The sequence below is a fragment of the Triplophysa rosa genome, linkage group LG5, assembly GCF_024868665.1.
Source record: "Triplophysa rosa linkage group LG5, Trosa_1v2, whole genome shotgun sequence".
Lineage (NCBI taxonomy): Eukaryota > Metazoa > Chordata > Actinopteri > Cypriniformes > Nemacheilidae > Triplophysa > Triplophysa rosa.
In genome coordinates, this window is record NC_079894.1 from 15,862,984 (window position 1) to 15,885,989 (window position 23,006).

General features: G+C 38.5%; 1 protein-coding gene across 1 annotated transcript; it reads right to left on the reverse strand.

Annotated features, from left to right (window-relative positions):
* Window positions 1-632: 632 nt before the first annotated feature.
* Window positions 633-22,398, reverse strand: xpr1b (xenotropic and polytropic retrovirus receptor 1b). The gene is made up of 15 exons (XM_057334380.1): window positions 21,989-22,398; window positions 14,604-14,655; window positions 8,823-8,924; window positions 6,506-6,726; window positions 6,185-6,334; window positions 5,972-6,055; window positions 5,799-5,880; window positions 5,521-5,717; window positions 5,021-5,200; window positions 4,690-4,858; window positions 3,441-3,635; window positions 3,171-3,331; window positions 2,890-3,029; window positions 2,436-2,657; window positions 633-2,239 (listed from the first exon to the last, which is right to left on the reverse strand). Exons 1-15 carry the CDS (start codon window positions 22,055-22,057, stop codon window positions 2,185-2,187), a joined length of 2,079 nt encoding a protein of 692 aa, XP_057190363.1. The 5' UTR covers window positions 22,058-22,398; the 3' UTR covers window positions 633-2,184.
* Window positions 22,399-23,006: the final 608 nt, after the last annotated feature.

Consider the following 23,006-nt stretch of genomic DNA (forward strand, 5'->3'; position numbering starts at 1 on the left):
AGCAGTTTTTGTGAGTCAGTAAATTTTCTCTATTACTAAGAAGCTTTGTTTTCATTAAGCGGAATGTAAACTGCTGAGAACAATGTCTGTTTTTTTTTTTTTTCTTGAAAGGCAAGCTAAGCTCACAAGGGGGGTTTACATTTAGAAGTTATACTGTATGTCGCTGCTGTCCTTCTGAAACCTGTATCCCCATATTTCAAGATTTTTATTTTTTTGTCATAAATCATTAATATTAGTCACCTTTTGTTCGTCACTGGGTTTTGCAAATATCTTAGAAATATAATGTATTTATATATATATATATGCTCAACTTTGACAACACGGTATTAATCATTTAAAAAGTACAGTGTACATCAAATTTGGACATCCAAGTTTTTGGAAGGACAGCGAAGATGTACTAGTGTTGTGATTACCAAAATTTGAACACTACAAGAAATGGACTGACCAGAGCAGGAAAAGCTTGTTGTTTCTTCTGGAACCAGCATGTGTAAACTAAATGATTTCTCCAAGCTAATGTCCCTCAAAAACTTTGCTGTAACTATAGTAAATTTGGTCTGAAATACAAAGGCAAAGCCTTAAACAGATTTTAGATTCAAAACGGCATGAGAAAAGATGAGCAACCATCTATAGAGAAACCTTTTATTTTTGGTCCAAGTGTTTACTTGGGACAGTAGTACATGACATGATGAACTGGAGCTTGCGAGTGTCTCTTGAGTATTGCAGCTTAGTTGAATCCCATGAATATTCTCACGAAGCCATATGTCTGTTAAACACCCAGACTGAACGAATGTACAAATGCAGCATCTCCACTTTAACCTGGACCTTCTGGTGTGATAATACAGGGAATGTAACAGAACTCTCAACCGTCTATTTCCTCATGACACAGTGGGTCCCTGGTACACACAGGTAGTATTGTTCACAGGCAGACTGGGCTTTCAGAAGTACAAGAACACATTTTTTACATAAGCCATCACATTGGAACTACCTCAATGCTTAGAAGTCAGAACTATTATTAAAATAATCACATCAACTTGAATGCAAAGTTTTATGAAAAACTGCCGTTATGCTTGATTTATGAATGAGGAACCTCTAAAACCCCCAGGTGGCTTTCAAAAAATAGGTCTGACCCTGGAAGACACTAGCTAAAATTAAAAAAATGACCGACATGGAATGCTACTTCAGTGGAATGTGACAAGTATACGTGCGCACTTAACATGCATTAAAAAAGGAGGATTGGGTCATATGTTGTGAGAATGAAAAAAACATAAGACAGGACTCATTAAACCTTTAAATTACTGCTAAAGAAATGTTCTTGAGGAATGTGTTACATATTTGGCTTGCTCTAAAATGAGCCTGACACTTAAAGCAAAATGTATTTTTCTCTTCCACAGTCACAAGCACCAGTTCTTCAAATTGCATTGACTTGATGCTTCAAAACGCAAAAAATGTCTTCAAGTGGAAAACATAGGCAAATATTCCCATTTGGCATTTTAGACTACATAAGCAAGTAATGAGAAAAGTATTTATCATTTTAAAAAGTCCTTAGTTTTCATTCAGAGCCACCTGAGGGTTGTGCGAAAGCATGTGGAGGTCCTAGCTGAAGACGTCAAAGGTAAATCCTTACCATAGTTAAAAGATTTCCTTTAAAGCAACTTTCAAGGCATTTCTCCTTTACATAAATAACAACGAAACATACATTCAAAAAACAAAAAAAGGTGGAAATTGACATTTTGGTGAATGAGGGTAACCAGTCCTGTCTGCTAACCAGACAAGTGTCTGCTACATGAATGTGTTCATACCCTCATCATTAGTCTTTGTGTTCAAACGGTTCATGTCTGAAAATCCCACAGTCAGTATGATTTCAACGATCGCAGTGGTTTATGAACTGACATATATATATATATATATATATACACACACACACTGTCCTTTGATTTCTTTTTTGTTACTTCCACGTATTGGATCTTCAAAAAATGATCAAGGCAGTCACGAATATTACAGCAACTAAGTGGCAGCCGCTCCTGCGGTGAGCTTGTATGCGTGTGTGAGTCGGTGAGGTCTCTCCGGTGGGAAATGTGTTTGGTGTAGTCAGGCAGCTTTGTGATGGATTGATTGGAAAGCTTTTGAAGAGCCGAGGCCCGCTGACATCTACGGTCCTTTATCAAGCCATTGTGGACGCAAGGGTCAGGTGTCGTCATCTGTGTCCTCTATAAGGACCTTGGTATCTCTGACCTTTGACCTGTGAAGACAGAAAAGAAACTTGAGCACTAATCCAGAATATCCATCAGTGAGTGAATTATGCTTATTTAACCATCTCTTAAAGAACAAATTTGAACAACATTGAAATATCTTGGCTTTGCTAAAAAAAAGCTGTTTTTTATTATTTATTCCATGTCTTTATTTGTGTCTGGTTTACAGCCTGATATTGAACGTACTGGGAGGACAGACGTGGTCTTCTCAAAGACATGCTGTAGCTCCTCTTCCAGTTCTTCTTTCCAAATCTATTCCTCACGCCATCCTCCTGGTCCATCATCTGTTCCAGCAGCGTCTGGTCGTCTGCATTCAGAGGAGCTACTGAAATGTCCCGCACCGCTCTGAACTCACCGCAGTTATTCAGATGTTCGTTCTCCAGACGGAAGAAGTTCCAAACAAAGCGCCTTGAAAGCCCACACATTATGATGATCAATTTCAAATGGCACTTCTACAATTTAGTACTTTTTAGTACAATTTAGTAACATTAAATGTTATAGACAGTCCACTGCACCTCAAGCCTATTAATGCCATGTAGCTGTGATAACATTCAAAATATAGCACAGCCTCACGGGACTCTTTATTCAAAGAGCAAAAACAGTCAGCATCCATTTATATAACAGGTATAATGGAACTCACCTAAAGACTTCCAGCGGTGCGAGAATAGTGGCCAAAATATCCGAGATATTCGGGTATGAAGTCACAACCCCTAGGGAAAGAGGGATGGTCCATGCAAAGCGCAAGATTATATCCTCTACTATGGCACAGTAGTAGTAAGCCTGTTCAAAGAGAGCACACAAACACATCAACAACACTTCAATCCACTGCTGCAAATGTTTACTATACAAATAATTGAGAATCTGAAAACCCTGAGAGTGCCAACATCTCTCTTGACTGTAACCAAGTGTGTATATTTTTACCTTCTGTGGATATACAATCTCCTCTCTGAGGAGGGTGTTTTCCCCTGCATTACGGTCAAACAGACCCCAGTCCATCTTCAGGTCCCACAATAAAGTGTAGCAGGAGTTTATGATCTTACAGGCAATTAGCAAGTAAAAGAAGACTTGTTTTTCCTGAAGATCTAAGGAAAACAAAACCGACACATTATCATGTAGCATGTAAATAAAGGATTTAAAACAATAACCCAAACATCCAACGACCAAGTGCACAATGTAACAGCATCCACCTACTTGCATGTGTCCTATAAAGCGCAGAAAAGATGACCACGAAGAAAGTAGTGGAGTATTTGCCGGCGTTGACCAGGTGAGGGAAGGCACGCTTTGTGTCCCGATAACGCCTTAGGCACTGCACAAACCGGAACCAGGCGGGCAAACACTGAATGACAGCTCGTACTCCGTATGAATACGAGTGACAAATCTCACCACCTGATTAGAAGATACAAACAAATCAATCACTCATCATTTTGAATCCATGAGGGCCTTAAAGGGAAAAACTATGTTAGTACATTAAAGGTCTAGTGTGTAATTTCTTTGGAGTATCTGTTGACGGAAATGCAATATAATATACAGTGAGGGAAATAATGATTTGATCCCCTGCTGATCTTGTAAGTTTGCCTGCTTACAAAGAAATTAAGGGTCTATAATTTTTATGGTAGGTTTATTTTAACTGATAGAGACAGAATATAAAAAAAATCAGGGGAAAAAATGTTATATAAAGGTTATAAATTGATTTGCATTTCAGTCAGTGAAATAAGTATTTGATCCCCTACCAACTAGCAAGAATTCTGGCTCCACAGGTGTGTGATATGTGCCTATATGGACCACAGATGTGCAAACCTGGTGACCAACTATCAGAAATATTTTACCTCTGTGCTTGCCAACAAGGGTTTCTCCACCAAGTACAAATACTTATTTCACTGACTAAAATCAATTTATAACCTTTATAACATTTTTTCCCCTGATTTTTTTTTGATATTCTGTCTCTATCAGTTAAAATAAACCCACCATAAAAATTATAGACCCTTAATTTCTTTGTAAGCAGGCAAACTTACAAAATCAGCAGGGGATTAAATTATTATTTCCCTCACTGTACATAACTATGTCTCCAGAGGTGTATAAAGACCTTACATAATGAAGCGTTATGTTTTTATTATCTTTGAATGAGCTATTTCTATCTACATACACCACGGGTCCCCTTACATAGTGTTCACCATGTTGTTTCTACAGTAGCCCTAAACGGACAAGCTACTCTACAGAGCGCGTTTCGTGAATATGTTATCTCTTTTGGCAAAGAAGCGAAAGTGTGACAACATCTTAGTTCTGTTTCAGCCACCGTAGTGCTTCGAAAGGGAGGGGTGGAGTGAGCCGTTGGTTGCAATTCACAACCTCACCTCTAGATGTCGCTAAATTTCATACCCTGGACCTTTAATATTAAGCATCATAAACTACTTCTACAACACCTGGATGGTGACAAACTCACCAGTTTTGATTTTCAGCTTCTCGTAAGTTGTGGCCCAGTCCAGCTCCATACTGTAGAAGCATATCATATACTCTAGGTCCATCAAAACCACTCCTAGAGAGTTCAACTGGTCAGCCAGCCAGAAATCTGCAAAGCCAACTCTGTGGAACGGCGCCGTCACCACTCGAAACTAATTCAACAAGAGGACAAATAAGAAGATTCGGTAGATTAGAATTAGAGTGATGGCTGACCAATTCAATCCAACATAATAGAGTTGATAGAGGCATATACTATCATTACATAATATATCGATTGCTATTATTAATACACATTGACTGCTCCTGACTCTTACCAGTAATTTGAGCAGCCAAAAGCGAGATTTGTAGTAGTATGTTTTGAAGGGGTTGATGAGGAAAAGGAAGAAGAATCCATAGAGTGCAAGAGGGTTTGCTTGTATAGGGATTTTGATGTCCTTAGCGAAGAGGCAGGACAGTATACTGACACACCAAAGTACTCCAAGGAAACCTGCAATCTGCACAGAAAGAAACACATTCAAGTGGCTCTTCAAATGTAAAAGGAACGTGAAAGGAATTCCTGACTGCTAAATGTCACAATACTAAAAAAAACATCAACAACATCTGTTTACCATCACATTCACAACATCACTTAATGTTTAAATAAAACATCCAAGTGTAATATAGAACAATATTTCTTTACAGTAAGTCTTTAATATATCCTAATTGCACAAATGGCTTCATTCAAGCGTACCGGGTGGTTTAAAATAACCCTAAAAATAAATAACAGCTAAAAATAACATGAACTGTTTTGTACAGAAGATAGACATCTAGTTACCTCAAAGAGATGTTGGTGGGACAGGTTATTGCGAGGATTGAGCTCGAATATTAGGACGTGGTTCACACCAGCCTGTCTCCAGCCATACGTGTTGATGCCCAACAAGAACAGGAACTCGATGAGCAGAAAACCACCTCGATAAATTCTTACCAGAGGCCACACATTACCTCTTCCTTCTGTAACCAGCTTTACCACACCTACATATGTGCAACATGATGAATTTGTTAAAACGACAAATTTCAAGGAACTGTTGTGAAAAGGTCTGGCAGAAGGTTTACCTGTGATGATGACTGTGACAATTAAAGCGACGAAGACTCCACAGTACAGTCCTACTCTGAAGGTTGTCCATGTTGGTGCAGGCTAAGATAAACCGAGACCAGAGCATTGAGATGTTCATGCCATTTTAAATGAGCTTTTATCATTGAAAAAGTCAGGTTGCAGGGTGTCATACCTGAGCTGCACCCAGTGGGGGCACTCGTAACCTCTTCATGGCTTTCTGCCTGTCTCCCCCTTCCAGCTCTGTGGTAACAAGGCCCTGCAGGTTCAGAAACATGCTGTTAAAATAACTACTCAATGTCAGTCACAAATAGATTTTTGGCTAAGATTGTGAGTTTAGAGAGTCAGATGTGCTTTCAAACAGTCACGTCAGATCGGTGTGCTGTACCTCGGTTTCAGAGATGAGCTGGGTAATCTTCTTACAGGTGTAAAAAGGAGCCACTTCCACGTGGGCCACACGCCAATCTGCCCCTCGCGCCGTCTCAAAGATCTTGTCATGTTTCTTTAAAATCTTCCGGAAGCCTGTAAAGTTCAGATTCTGAAAGGGCAAACAAATAGAAAACCCTTAGATGAGGTCCCTAAATATTGGGAATTATATGGGAATTGTTTAAAAATAATAATCAGATGTTTTGGGGAAGTCAGTGTTGGACTTGACATTTACACTTTACTCTGTTATTCTTTACAGTCCTATCAAGCTTGGTTTTCAGACCTGGTAGTTCTGCAGCAGGATTAGGCTGAGGTAGAACTCGCTGAAGGCCAGCTGCAGGTCTTTGATATTGCGATGTTTGCAGCGTTCCTGCTGTGAGAGGTGGAAGACTGTGCGCCGCCGCCGCAGGCCCGTGGCCCGACTGCTCTCCCGCTGCGCGTCCAGAGATGACTGCAGTTCATTCTGCAGCGTGGCAAAGCGTCGCTGGGCTTCTGCAAGCTTTTCTGTGTCAGGAGAGGAGAAAACACTGTCAGTACAAGTTTGTGATGCAATTGTAAAGTGCGATGGTACACATTATTACGAAAAGTTTTTTTTGCCAAACTTAACACAATTTTTGTTTCACTTTGAAATGTCAGACAGAAAATGAATTGAATTATCTCTGAGCAAAACTGATCTGACACTAAACAGATGGATGCAAATGAAAGTAGAATAGAGAAAGCAGGTGTTTTTTGGGGGGGTTCCAATAAACTAATAACCCATTCACGCAGACTGCTGATCCCAGAAAATTGGCAAAAAATTGCCAGAGTGCTTTCTCTGTGTGAACGCAAACGCATCCCGGATTGATCCGAAAAGTGATTCCGGAAAGGGGACCTAGCAACATTAACAGGATCAGTCCTGGAAAGCACCCTGTGTGAACAACAGGCAGAAACAATGCCGTAAAAGCCGTTTACTGATGACACGCATATATAATAAATCGTAAATAATTTGGCTATTAAAACAAATTAATTATGTAATTTATGTTCTTTAGGTAATCGAAAACTAAAAAATACTATTCGTCTTTAGCTAAATCATGGATGATTGAGTCCTAATCACCAAACTTAAGGTCAGATGCGAGAATAGCGTTGTCTGCTTCTAAACGCAGTTTAAACTTGAAATTACTTTTATCAAAACTATTAAAATACACACCACGAAAATACACAGCGCTTCAATAAACTTGATCGATTACCAACCATTAAAACATGGCTGTGTGCACCTTCCGTGCTCGTGCTGCGCTGCGAAGAAGCCCGATGGTTTCTGTGCAGACACCGACTCGACTTCCACCGACCATTTACATGAGATTGTTTTTCTCAACAAAAGCATTGTAAATAATATAAACATTATGATCATATACCAACCTAAGTGTTTATTTTAGGTTTTTAATGCATTTTGTGCAATATGCTTTATTAACGGGTTTTTCATTCGATCTGCGTGAGCTTATTCCGAAATAAATCTAAATGCTAAAAAACGTTTCTCAAACTTTGTTTAAAAAAACGATTAATTTATTTTTAAACTCACATTTTTGTACGTCATATTACTGAATTTTTTTATACCGTGCCTTTTGTATTGCACTTAGATATTGCAAAATTACTGGCTAATTTTTACTTCGCAGCGTTCCGTTATATTTTTCACTAAGGCTTTGTAAAATTGCACCAAACAAGCCTGAACAATTTACTTGTATTTATTTTCATATGACATTTTATATTTATCTTACAGTATATTTAGCGTAATCTCGTTGGGCTATAGCCTACCTTGCGTTCTTGTGCCTCAATTCTCTTTGTTGTTCTGCATTCACCAATAAAAAAGTTGTTTTAAAACTGACGTCTTTGTCATTTCCAAAAAGCAATATAAAACAATATATGCTACAGAATAATAACCAAAAAAAGAGAGATTATTTAGGCCTATTTGGCACTAATAATAACAAATCGCGCTATTTAGCCACCTAAAAACGCTGCAAGGAAATATCCTTCACCGTGATCAGCCCAATTTTCACGACAAAAAAAAATGCATATAACATTACATTGCAGTATATTAAAGCAATAAGCTCCGCGAAGCAGTGGGTTACAGTGCATTTTATAACAGCTAAGGGCATTGTGGCACGACGCGAAGCGGAGGAACCCTGTAGCTGTTATAAAATGCACTGTAACCCACTGCTTTGCGGTGCTTATTGCTTTTATAAAACGGTTATTCCATATGCTTAGCAAGGTTTCATAAAATAAAGTAAATAACATGATATTTAGGCTATGTGGTGCGGTCAGCCATTATATATTGGGGTATTTTATAACGGCTTACAACTCCACTCAGCCAATCAGAATCAAGGACCAGAACTGACCGTTTCATAATACTGTGTCTTTACGGGATGTTCACGGGATGTGTGTGAACGCACGCACGCAAATAGAAGTGATAATTCCCAGTTCTGACTGTGACAGTGTTTCAGTCTTTTTAAACTAATTTTAATCTCTATGAGATTTCCGATTTGTCACTGTAAACGCCAATGACAAAAAAAGGAAACAACAGGAAGCAGACGCCTCAGACGAAAAGTCTGATGTTTACACTTGGTTACCTGAATAGAAAGTGTTGATTTTGGCCAGCTCCTTCTCACATGTTTGGAAGAACTTCTCCTCAAACTTGGCATAGTATCTCTTGACTGTGTCTTCATCTGTGACTAAAAGCAAGAATCAAGTGTGAAAAAGTAACTCAGAAAAAAGACAAAAAGCAATACAGCAACATATCATCCTACACAAAACGGAAGAGAAACTTGTGGAAAACATCTTGAAAAGATTGTGTGTGTATTTAACAGATGGGAAAAATAAGTTTGGTTACATGCAGCCTTCCAAATATCTTTCTTTGTGTTCATCAGAACAAAGATATTTATACAGATTTTGGAATTTTAATCTTTGGGGAACTTTCGCTTTAAAACTGCTGTAAAATGTAATGTGATACTGTGATCTGTCTTAAATAAATAATAAATTTGAAGTACATTCTTCACAAGTGTAAGAAGCTCTAGTCAAAGCTAAGGAAGTAAATGTGCTCTTAAATTACAACAATCGTAACAGTTCTCATGTCATAACTTTAAACATTTACAGTTTGAAGGCATTTGAAGTTACCCTGTTTCTGTTAACAGTAAATAGTGTGACTCCATAGAGATTGTGTGACATTCTCTTGTGATGGACACAACACAGAATGCACTGACAGAGAGTGTGGTTGATACTGTCCAGACAGACAGACGGACAGTGAATCACCGTGACTGCTCACAAGCACAAGTGTTCCCATGAGCCAAGACACTCTCCGAGGAAATGACTCCTAAGGAAATAGTGCTTGTAATAACATTATTAGCAACGAAAGTCTATCTTCACGGAAAATTGGTTTCGAAATAATATTATTTTGGTGGACCAGTTATTTAACTGCTAGGTAGGTAGAATTTGTTTTTCCTCTCGTTGTAACAATAGATTAATAAGAGCTCTTTTTCAGGAAAGTATTGTTTCGAAACCAAATGCAATTGTTTATTGGAAGCAGTTTGTAACTAATGTGGACTGGAAAAAAGTCTGGCTTCTGCCCAACCGTTATCTTTTAACAAACAAGATTAAAGAAGTTACCTATAAGCTTCTACATAGAATTTATCCCACTAAAAAATATTTAACTAAATATAAAAAAGATATAGATGGGAATTGTATCTTTTGCAAGCAGAAGCCAGAGACAGTTGTTCATTTATTTTGGCAATGTCCTTTTGTTTATTTTTTTGGCAAAATGTACTTGATTTTATTCTTGAAAATATTGATGTAAATTTTATTTTACAGTGGAAAGATGTCCTATTAGGTATAATTGTTAATTCTAAAGATAAACAAACACACACATATGTTATTCATTTTGTTATTCTAATGGCAAAGTTTCACATTCATAAATGTAAATTTTTAGGAAAGAAACCATATTTTTTTGTATTTGAAAATTAAGTAAAATATTATTTTGAGTCTATGCCCTCAAAGAAATCCAAAGCTATTCAGATTGTAAGAGCTTGTACACTTTTTAAAGTATTCTTATTATTTTGTTTATATTTTCCCCTAGCATATTCTGTATGCATATTGATTGAATTGTTAGTTTGATATGATATTTAATAAAAAAAATAGTTTCCAAGTTAACTCGTTTGATTTTGGATTTAAACACCTGTCAAGTGGAGAGATGCACTGTGAATGTAACACGTGAGCTCACTTATATAACAAGGGTGCAGACTAAATCCACTTCGGTAAGCAAGGAGGTTTACTTTGCATACATTTCTGCACACATCAAAGTGAACTGAGCCAGCACTGTCCTCTGCCAAAACTAACACAACATGACTCTCTGCTGTGCTTCTTGAAACAGTACACTGACAAAAACAGCCCATAATCCAACATTTTCACAACAAACACTGTTTGACTGACAAAATTATATTACCAACACCAGCTCCTTTTACTAAAAATTCGCTCTTCTACTGTATAAACACATTGTTTTAATCTGCCCCAGATTATTAATGTACATGTATCGGGTAGATAAGATTCTTAAAGATCTGCTTCATTGGTCAAAGTACCAAAGCGTGGTTGGCAAGTTCAGAGAGGTCAAAAATTTCTCCAAGCACATCTAAATTTCCTTATCGTTAATCATAAAACAGCATACACACTATGTTTATTATTTGGCCAAGTGTAGAAGACAACAAGCAAGAAATACAACTGGGTGAGAAAGGGTTCTTGTTTAATATCAAAACAAACTGTGGGATTAGTTCTGATCCTGTGTCAAGCTCTACAGTAGGGAGTCTCTCTCTGTCCTGGTTTAGCTAACCCTCTCCAGCGAGACCTTCAGCTGGGTCATAGTGTCTGGCCTGCTATGAAAACACACAGCTCAGTTACATATCTGTTCAGCAGGGATGAACATGCACAGCTTTCTCTTTCAGCTCGAGATCCTGGGAGAGAAAACAAACAACGGAATGCTTTGGCACTTGGGAACTTTGCAAAAGTGTCCAGCGAATTATCACAGAGGGCAATAACATAAATCTATAACGCAAACTAGTGTGCTTTAATTGCCATCAGCTGAAATTGCCATGTGTTTTTTTGCCACCAGCCAATAATGATGTTTGTGTGAGCAGTTGATAATTTTAAAGGTACAGTGCGGGATGTTTTGTATGATCTATTAACAGAAATGCAATATAACATACAAAACTGTGTCTTTAGATGTGTATAAAAACCTTACGTAATGAAAAGTTATGTTTTTATTACCTTAGATTAAACCAGTTGTATCTACATAGGGAGCGGGCCTATCTACATGGAATTTGTTATGTTGCGCAGCCATGTTTTGTACAGTAAGCTCTAACGGACAAACAGCTCTACAGAGCGCGTTTCGTATATGTTGGTCTTCGTGTGTGTTTTTAGACGCAGCTTGCGTCATCACTGAGTTGAAGACGCACAAAGTAGTAAGTTGTAGTACGGAGAGGAGGAGGAGTAGTCGTCGTCTAGCTGAAGCAATTGATTGTTCTGTCTTAGAAGTTTTGATAAAATGGAGGACCATGCGTATTGTGCACAAGCGCCGACAGAGCGTGAATCTCCGTCGTCAAAGAAGCGCAAACGTGATGCTGCCAGACGAATTAGAGACAAACGGCGGCAGAAATCCAGGATAAACATCGGTGTATCTATTACCAGATGGAAGGCACTGTTGAAAGACAAATGTTTTCAAGGCGACGCCGAAGTTGCCTGTTTTCTGCTAGACTGGTAAGATAATTCAACATTTTCAATGTTTCCACTTTTTCAATGTTTACCAAACAACTGTTTAGTTGAAACGGTAACGTTAGCATTTTATACAAATGGCCATATAACCTCCGAATAATAATGTTTTTCCGTCCCTGCGGTACGTACTCCGGTTGTTCCTGACTTTACAAAGGGGGAGACAAACGTCTACTAACTTACACCTAACTGCCTATTTCGCTGTCAGATCAAACGCTTTGAACAGCTTTGCTATTTATGATTAGCTAACTTTAGTTACTTCACTACTCTCAGCGTGTACTAGATTGCACGCAAGAAATATATCTAATTATAGAATTGTAACAGTAACTTTCGCAATAGAATACACGTTAAATGATTAATTACGTTAATATATTGCCTTACCTGCTTGTATCACTACTATCCGCTGTCTCAGTATACGACATCTTTTTTTACTGTTGCGGCCACCGTCGTAATTGGAAAGGGAGGGGTGGGCAAATGACTCAGAGATTCGTTGCAAAACTATAATACAAAGCTAGTGGCTGCTGATTTTCAAGAACTGCGCCTTTAAGCCTTACACAATTTTTTTTATTTACAATTTTATAAAATAGACAAATATGTGGGTGGCAACCTTATACTGGGGTGAACCCACTCATTTTCATTAAGGAATCTGGAGATGATCTCATTCTCAAGACTGTCAAGAACTGACAAATGAAGACTCTCATATTTAAGCACAGAACTTTGCACTCTTCAAATGAGAGGTTTCTGACTTTTTTGGCATCCGTCATCAAAAAAATCAGCATCTTATTAACCAAAACCCCCGTCGTGCAATTTCCACCTTCAAAATCATAGCTTCACTTAAACAATCCCATTAACTACACTTACCACCACCCAGAAAAACCACAAACTTTGACAGAAGATTACAGTTATTTCAACATAATCACAACTACCTTCATCCCACAGCTTAGAAAAGCCCTCGGTGTGCAGGATTACGGCCTTCTGAGAGCTTTAGCACTATTATAGAAGAGATGTGCATCTAGATGTGTGTGTGTGCTGTAACCTTTGGATCTAAATCATTGCTTATTGGAGAGCTAGAAGTCTCCGTAAGGTTCCCATCAGCTGCGAGTCTTGGGCTAAGCCCCAGGAGCACTAATAGATAGCATGACATTCCAACTGAGACAAAGGTTTTCTTTATCACTTGTGATTGGACAATAATATCCTGATAAAGCAATTCAATTACACGCCGATGCCAGGCATAACTACGCTTTACGTGTTCACAGTATTGAGGTAACTTATTGCAGGTTTGTTTATATCAGCCCAACACGAAAACGGTCAACTTGTAGTCATTAATAAAGTAAACAAATGTTCAATGACTAGGGGAATGTCTTCAGAGTTTTTTTTACTCATATGTAAGCCTACCTTATGTGACTACAACGCAGGACTAATAACGTCCAGAAAGAGAACAATACATGGCGCTTGCAAGCAAACTTGACCTTGGGGACTATGCTGATACAATCATACATTGTGTTATTTTTCGTTTTTGTATAGAAACTTTAGATCTGCACATTCTGTGAAGTGTAATAGAGAATGAAACTGAACCTACTGTACTCTGAGCTTCACATTGTGCATCATATTGTTTATCTGCAAACATTGACTGTCCTGTCTTGCATATAGCACATAATCAAGCTATATCAAAGGCATTGTTAAAAACATACGACATGTGTGAAAAACAGGTTTTATTTAATTTAAAATCATTTGTGAGATGTGAATCTTGTTCAGGCCTGTCACCCAGGCCTACAAATACTGAACGATGCAGTATCATGACATCAAAGATTCAGTACTTGCTGAAACAGCATTTTTTCCATCTGAAAGCATGCAGGTAGAGTCAAACCCAATAGAATGGGGCCGCAAAGTCATGTTGTTGTACAAATACCAGTGACATGCAAGCAAAGCATTTACAGAATATAGTATTACACTCTGGGTTGATGGCTTGTAACAATCATACCTGAACAAATGGATGTGTGGAAAAATGCAAAAACAACTTTAACTGTGTCCTAATCAGAGATTCTGATGCAAACTCAGCTTTGTGCTCTGCTCCTATCTGATAAAACTGTGACACCCTGTGACTGAGGTGTATTCGCAACATCACAGGCTAACCTTTGCCCCTCCTTTTTTAATGATTACCACCGGTTTTGACTCATAAAAAAAACGTGTTAATGTTAACGTTAATAAACTGTTCCTCTGTATGCTAGCTGAAACTCTAAAGAGAGAGGATGATAACCTCATAGGCTTCCATCTAATATCATCAAACCAAAAGATTTAACCACGAAAATGGACAAAACCCAAATTTTTCAGTAACACAGTTATTCTTTTTATAATTTACAAGAGACCAAAAAGCCTGAAAACAGCAGCTGATGTGTACAGTGCATTTTGAAAATGACATGAGGGATAAAAATCCGATTGAGGCACATAAGTGGTTAAATGCAGAGCGCAAATTCCGTGTATGGAACACCATACTTGGCCTCACAAAATAGGAAGTCATCTGGGTTGATTTCCTGGTGGACTTTTCTATACATCTGTGGGTGCAACATAGGTACATTTCAGGTCACATGTGCAATATTTACCGTCGATTGATGGGGCCTGATCCTGGGCGGAGTACAACATTTCTTTAAAAGCCTGTGGAGAAGAGAAGAATATGAGACACTATTTGTAGAGGTCAGACAATTGGCTTCCACATTACACAGCAGCATGTGACTGGACCAGTGCCCATACTGACTGACAGGGGAACTTCTGCCAGGATACAGATGGAGTGAGACAGCAGAAGAATGAGTTCTTGAGTCCAGAAGAGGAAGTACTAAATCTAAAAGCATGATAGAGGAAACGGCTGTTTTTAACTTTGTTCAGTGAACTCCATTTCTATCTATCTAAGATTGGATACACTCCATGAGAAGTGCACAGTGTCCTTGAAAAATACATGAAACAGCAAAAAACACAATAGGGGTTACTGAGAAGGACTTAAAAGGTCCAGTGCGTAATATTTTGGAGGCTCTGTTGACAGAAATGCAATATAATATACATAACTGTCTTCAGAGGTGTATAAAGACCTTGCATAATGAAGCGTTATGTTTTTATTACCTTAGAATAGTGTTGTCAAAAGTACCGGTACTTCGGGTCCAAGTCGGTACCTAAAAATAAAAAAGTTGTCGGTACCTAATTTTCATAAGACCCGGTACCACCGACGTACCGGGTCAACCGGGTACTGATGCTCTGTCTGACAGGTTGTCAGTCGGAAACTTTTTATAGACGCAACAAGACGTGATGAGCGGATAAGCGCGGCTCCGATCCACAAGAGATGCGTACAGAAATGCTTCAGATTAAAGTCATATCACGAAGAAAACGAACAGAGTTTTGTGGTGAAATGAGGAAGCATCCGGATTTAAGTTAACAAGTTCAAGCGGTAAGTTTCAAATTCTGTTCGCGTTTGCATTATGAATGTTGTAGCATATGTTAAGTTAAAGGTTACGTTAAAATAAACTTCCCTGTTTGCGTGTTAATTTGTTAGCGCCAATGCTAATCCAGTCAAGTGTCCTTATTAACCATTTAATGCTTTTATAACTGTAATGGGGTAAAATAAGTGGGAGGACATGGTGGGGTTTACAGTACCTATTTTATATAGGCCTATCTGAAATCTATGTGCTAGAAAACTAGCATACTAACTGTATGACTAGCAATGTGTATGTCTTGGATAGATAACTCTATTAGGTTAAAAAAAACACATTTAAACTAAATAAAAATCTATCTGTTGCATTTATTATTTTAATATACAGTTACATTAACGTAAGTAATCTTGTGTAAATGCAGTATAAAAACTGAGGTTTGTTTTAATATTGCATATGCATGTTTGTTCAGTCAGTTGACTTACTGAAGTTTATTCTATTTGTCTTACACAGCAGCAGACTGAGGAGGATGTTCATCAGCATGAAAGACCCCAGTGAGCACACAACAGTTTCAGCAACAATTAACTTATACTTCATGTATACAAAATGGCATTGCTTTCTATACATTTATATTAACAATGAGCTTTATTAATAAAATTGTGTTTCAATTAGCATGTACTGGTGTTTTGCTTTGGTACCGAAATTGGTACCGAGAACCGTGGAATTTTACTGGTATTGGTATCGACTACTGAAATTTTGGTACCGTGACAACACTACCTTAGAATGAGCTATTTCTATCTACATACACCACGGGTCCCCTTACATAGTGTTCACCTTGTTTTTTCTATCTACAGTAGCCATAAAAGGACAAAATGCTCTACAGAGCGCGTTTCGTAAATACGTTATCTCCTTCAGCAAAGGAGTGAAAATGTGACGACATCTTAGTTCTGTGTTAACCACCGTAGTGCCTTGAAAGGGAGCGGTGGAGTAAGCCGTTGGTTGCAATTCGTAACCTTACCGCTAGGTGGCACTACATTTCACACAATGGACCTTTAAAGCTATTTCAATCAGCAGTAGCAATTGTACTATACAGTAAGTCTAGGCAAAGTTAAGCATAATGAACATATTTATCAGGGCTCTAGACTAACTTTTTCCACTGGTTGCACTGGTGCGCCTACCTTTTTTTCTTAGGTGCACCCAAATTTTCGACCGCATCGCATTTAACACCGCAGTTTTACCAGTTCACTTTATTTTTTTAAATCGCTGTCCATATAGGCAAAATTGACTTGTAAATGATTAACTAACAATCTGGTCAACATAAAGTTCTTTATTTGAAGCACAATTCTACAAGAAAGGTAACTTTCTGAAAAAGTGTTGATGCTTAAAGTGCTTCACTGAACTGAAATTTAAACTTAAAACATCTCAAGATAAATGGACCAGGGCTTGACATAACCTGGGAGGTTGATGGCTCCGTGTCAGAGCATTGCTTATGATTTTCGGACGGATCAGGCCTTAACTTAACATTATTCACGAAAAAGTTGTCAATCGTTCTTTTCATCTTCTCTCATACATCCACTCTGTTTAACTGACGGGCCTATAGGCTCCTCCCCTCTCTGTCTGACTGCAGCACACGCATTTTCACACGTACACACCAGAGGTTGCTCTAGACTTTTTTATTGTCCGTCATTTTGACTGACAGGCTCGTAAAAAATCCGTCATAATCTATTATTACCCGTCACTATGGTGCAAGGTGGTGTTAGGTGGTAATTAGTATGTTCGTGACGTCATCACGCTGTACTTGCTGTGCTTGAGTCTATAAAAATACTGTACAAATCCGTTTGAATAAAACGAAAGTAAGGAAAAAGGTGCGGGCACACTTAAAGAACGAGAGCTCTGCCATTATCACTACACAAGGAGCAAACATTACGGACAACAACTAATAAGCAGTGAAGCAAGTTTTACGTTGTTTATCGTGTGCATAGTGTCTGGACTTTTGATCATCCCTTGTATGTTTTGCGATCGGATAACTCCTGGTGCTGCAGACGTGGAGCTCTGTCATCTCACGAAAACATTGTATAAAAATCTTTGCATGCCGTAGTTTACACAGGACTGGCGGGAAATGTGCATTGATACTCCTTCATTCTTCATGTTATGTGGTTTACTTTGATAGGTGAACTGTCTTTCCCGCGTCCCAGCGCGACATCCGACGGGTTTTCCCAGATCGCTTCACATATGTCTAGTCGGTAACAATGACGGGTGAAAACACGCACGTCCCTTTGCGAGCATATCACGCTCTAATGAAGGGAAACGGGGAGTTACAAATTGCCCTCATTGTAATCCGTCAAAATGACGGACGAACGGCCTTCAGATTTTTCCGTCACTGGTAAATAAAATCTGTCAATGACAGAGAATTTTCGTTTAACGCGACCTCTGGTACACACACGTACAGGAAAATCTGGACCACGGCCAATCAGAGGGGTGTCCGCCCTTCACTATCTCTGATTGGTTTAGACCACGATATGTGCCTAATGTGTGTCTGTTGTTGAATCACAAGGAGACTTTTAGATTCGCGGAGACTTTTAGATTCGCAGAGACTTTCTTTCTCCCTCGAACGGCTGGTCGCACCGGTGCGACCTCAGATTTTTTTAGTCGCACCATTGAGAAATACGGTCGCACTCTAGAACCCTGTTTATTTAAAAATACATACAGTATGTCAATTTTGCACATGTGTGACCCTGGACAACAAAACCAGTCTTATGGGTCAATTTTTCGAAATTGAGATTTTTACATAATCTGAAAGCTGAATAAATAAGCTTTCTATAGATATATGAGTTGTTAGAATAGGACAATATCCGATGGCCGAGATACAACCGTTTAAAACTCTGGAATCTGAGAGCGCAAAAAAATCTAAATATTGAGAAAATCGCCTTTGAAGTTGTTAATCAGGGGCACTGTGGCAGACCATCCACTCACAAAAATAAAGTTTTTATATATTTAAGGTAGGAAATTTACAAAATATCTTCATGGAACATGATCTTTACTTAATATCCTAATGATTTTTGGCATAAAAGAAAAATTGATAATTTTGACCCACACAATGTATTTTTGTCTTTGTGTAAAAATGTTCCCGTGCTACTTAAGACTGGTTTTGTGATCCAGGGTCACATGTCGACATACTGTCCATAACTGAGCTGTGGTGTGTTAGTTTATTCTCCACTGCATTCGTCAAGTAACAGTACATGCCTGTGTAAGTTTGACTAGTTATTTACAGCAACAAGGTCAAAGATCCTGTATACAGCTGTGGAGGAATGTGGAGAGGCAGTCATTTTGCTTGTGTAACTCATCAATAACAACACGTCAATATTTTGTTGGCCCTCTGTTAGTTATCAACAATCATTGTTACATTAAAAGATACTGACTAGAGAAAAAGGACAGCTACTACCTATTACAAAAGCGATCACCAAGATTTTCTGAATCACATGACTTCTGGGAAAAACCTAGCCAATAAGTAAAAAGATTAGACAAGCAGTGCTAAAACAATCAAAACAGGTCAGAACCCATCAACCCCATTAAGATGTTTATTTAGACTACTTTATAGTAACCTGCACCAGAATCAGACAAAACATAAAACATTCCTATTGACAAATAATTGTCCTACTTGTAAATGTTTTGAGAGTACAGGGTTTTCATTTAGGCTAATCTGATTATGCTTTCAGCTAAGTACCATAACCATATTAATATGGTACTGCAACATAACCATAACCAAATTTCTTCTGCAGAACTCCACAGATTTTCCTCCAAAATTAGCATAGAAAATGTGACCACAAGTCCTACCTCAGCATACCTCTAAATGACAGTCATGAACAATGGCATGGCAATGGTGTGGTGCAAAAATTCCCCTTAAACACCATACCTATATATTTTAAGGAAAATGCAGTTGTGATGAATGGATGTACAGTCTATTATCAATATGCTGCACTTACTGTATGTGTCTTGGGGTATATTACATCAACCTGAAGAGTAGGGCTGTGCAAAAATATCGATACATGTAACTATCGCAATTTTTTTTTTCCGATAGTGTATCGATAGTGATACCTCAACTATCGATATTTATTTAAAATCATGTCATATACATACGGCCAAAAGTAAGTGGAAGCGAGCATGGCGAAAAATATAAGAATGCTTGGAGCTCTCAGAGCTGATGTGTGGGTGTGTTTTGGTTTTCAAAATAAGTCATGGAGTAATGAGTTATATAAAATAATGCTGTTTGTAGGCTTCGCAAGTCATGACACAAGTCACTTGGCTACTGCAGTGCATTAGACAAAACGTTTATTAAGAAAAGTAACAATGACATTTATTGTGCTTTCACGGATGTGACACCAGCACATTTACAGCACGGATGAACCAGGGGTTTTATACTGCCCATGTTCATTGTTTTAACTGTAAGGCACCACAACAGCCAAGTGACTTGCGTGATCCACCTTATTCCCCTGTGCTACCCACTTGAGGGGCGCAATCCACAGTTTGAGAACCCAAACATCTGATCTAAAGGTCCATGCATCGCACATCATGGCCACTCTGCAGAGGTAAGGGATGTTTTTACACTCATCCTTGCAGAAAATCCCAGGTGGTGCACAGCATGTTGTATTTCTGTCTCTACTTTTTACATTTTCTATTGAAAGTATTGCAATATATCGCAAATGTGTATCGTATCGAAATACATAGCAATATATTGTATCGTGATATGTATCGTATCGGGAGGCACTTGCCAATCCACAGCCCTACTGAAGAGTATGAACGTATGACCCTGACAAAGGTCCATACTATCCTGAGACGGTCTCCATGCACTTTTATGCATCAGCAGTGCTATAGTACAATTGAGTATACAGCCTCAAGAGCAAAACATTTTCATATGCAAGTCTTGAGCTCACACAGTTTAAAATAAATGTGACAAGAGGAAAAACAATGGGTGAAATGAATAATTAGACTAGTTACTAGACTAACTGGATCAGATGCATGCTCATTCTGATCAAATGCAGTTTTGCGGTGCAGTTGTCAGCTGCAGGTCAATATCGTACAACAAAAACAAACTCCTGTAAGAAACACTAGCTCAGAGGGAACTGAGCAGATCAAGGTCCAGCAGGGAAAAATCTGGCAGTGGTATGAGGGATGTTTACTTGTTCTACCAGCAGGCCTGCACAGCTCCACACTGGCCAATCTATACCGAGCTCCCATTGCTAAAAAATTCAGTTTGACTGCAGGGCAGCCTTGCCTCTTTTCTCTACTGTAGCACACAGCTACTACAGTGTTTCTTCCAGGTTGTCTGAGACTATTTCTCTCACTTCTTTCTCAGTGCATCAGGAAGCATGTGATAGCCCACACAGAAACCCAACAAATCAGCAGAAATAGTCATATCTTAGAATTAGCTGACATCAGCTTTGTCTAAGACTGTGTGACACACATTAAGGGTCACAGCAAAAGCTTAGAATTGAATAACCAAATCAACACAAGTCCATAGTTCCTTGTGAAAGAGAAAAAATATCTCAGGATGAAAACAATGGCAAGATAGAAAAACATGGCAATCCGAGTGAAGTAGAAATGTTAAAAGTTGATCTTTTCACGTGTTATTTGAGCATAAACACACCTGCACACATCGACCAACATATGAACAACTCTCAAATGCGGATGATGACTAATTAATTAGCAAATGACCGAGGGGAAGCAATAATCTTATTATGTGAAGGCCATTAAACCCTGAAGGAGCTCCATTCCACTAAAGCCCTGTCGACTCAGACCTAGCCCACTGTCAGAGACAAAGAAAACTGCCTGCCATGCATTCATGTGAAATAATTCAATTATGTAGTCTGTAAAGCATTTCTTTTTTAAGGTCTGCATTGTCAAATATGCTTGTTGTAGAAGAATGACATCCTACCGTTAATTACAGAACAGAAAAACATTTCATACAATGTTTTGCAAGTAAAAGTTTGGACAAACATGCTCACTGGAATTTTAATTAATTAAGTGGCTTTCATATACACTGTACTACAATAAGAAAAAATACATTTTCTTTGTATAATTTACTGAACACAATGCTACATTTTACAATTTTAAATATATACTCGTTAAATATAGACATGCAGCCATAACGATGATATTACTGACTGACATCATTAGTTTCTGTTAAATTAAATCTAATGGACAGGTAGACTGTGCTGAATCAGAATATGAAATTGTACACGAAATTGTACAGTCAGTAATGTTATATTTATTGGATCAGTAAGGTTATAAAAAAATCAGATCTGATCACGTGCCGTTTAAGACATCTGGACTAATTCATCTGCATCACAGATTGTCAGAATTACATTAGCATTAACAATCTTCCAGCTGTTAGTATTCAAATTACTGACACCAAACAGACCTGACAGATATCAATCATAAATCCCGAGTTAAACCTCTGCCCAGTCATGACACATAAACATCTGATTAATGCTTAAACTAACGTTAGTTCGCCGTTTTAACGTTACATGAAGAGAAGGTGAATTGGCCCAACGTTGGTTTTCTTCGACTCTTACCTCATATTGGATGTATTGTTTCCTCCACTCCGGTGTGATGTGGGCAGACAGGTGCTCGGTAAACTTCATTTTTATTAATATTTCTGGGTGTTTTGTCTGAGGAGAGACTCGCGCTGCTGGAAAATTACCAGTGAATCATCGCGAGCTGAAAATCACCCTCAGATTAACGGCTGTTTTTCGCTGCTCCGCGGAACACATATTCAGGGCAAATATAGCAACGTTTACAAACAACAAGCCCAAATGTTCCTCATTTTCCTTTGGTGTGTTTTTAAAGCACAGCGGAACGCTGGAAGAAGTGGTTTAGAGGACTAAAGGAGGTCTAGACAGTTGTTCTTTCTGTCTGAGGCTAAAGCTCCGCGGCCGCCATCATTGTCGGAGAATGACGTCACAGCGCGTCATGACAGAGGATGTTTTCCAACTCGCGCTGTGATAGCTCATAAAATAATTACTCTGCGTTACAGACATATGAAATGAAGGGCGGGCTGTTTTACTAACGCAATCATTACACAAAAGAGCGTTTGTATTTATGTCACCTCCCTGCACCAGCTTGTTTGTCATTGACTGTCTGTCTGTGACAATATCTAGAGTGACATTTCTCAGCAGCGTGGGAGTCCATGCCCCTGCTCTGCAAAGCATTGCAAGATACAAAAATAGAAGATGCATGCTGCAATATTTAAGCAAAGGCGTGTGCATGAGATAATAGCTGTATTGTTGTTTTAATAGTCTTATACGCATAATCGTGCTGTGCTAAACTGCTCTGCACCCACCCATCATAAGCAGTGGGGTTGCAGTTCTGTAAATAGACAAGATTTGTTTTAAGGAGAGACCTGGACACTTATTTCCGTAGACTTTAGTTTTTAATATTAAAATAAATGGAAAGGAAATGGTCTGATGTAAATATTCTGATCTGAAAGTAATTTGTTTCCGATCATTTAAAGGGATAGTTCAATAAAAAAAATTGTCATCATTTATTCACCCTCGTGTCACTCAAACCTGCATATGACTCTTTTTTCAAAAG

Excerpts from the sequence above, each read along its gene's own strand:
- xpr1b (XM_057334380.1), bottom strand. The coding sequence starts at position 22,057 with ATGAAGTTTACCGAGCACCTGTCTGCCCACATCACACCGGAGTGGAGG. Across the intron at positions 8,925-14,603 it reads TCAGGCCCCATCAATCGACG|TCACAGATGAAGACACAGTC; the intron begins GTAAATATTGCA and ends TCTTGCTTTTAG. Across the intron at positions 4,859-5,020 it reads TTTGGCTGCTCAAATTACTG|TTTCGAGTGGTGACGGCGCC; the intron begins GTAAGAGTCAGG and ends TTGTTGAATTAG.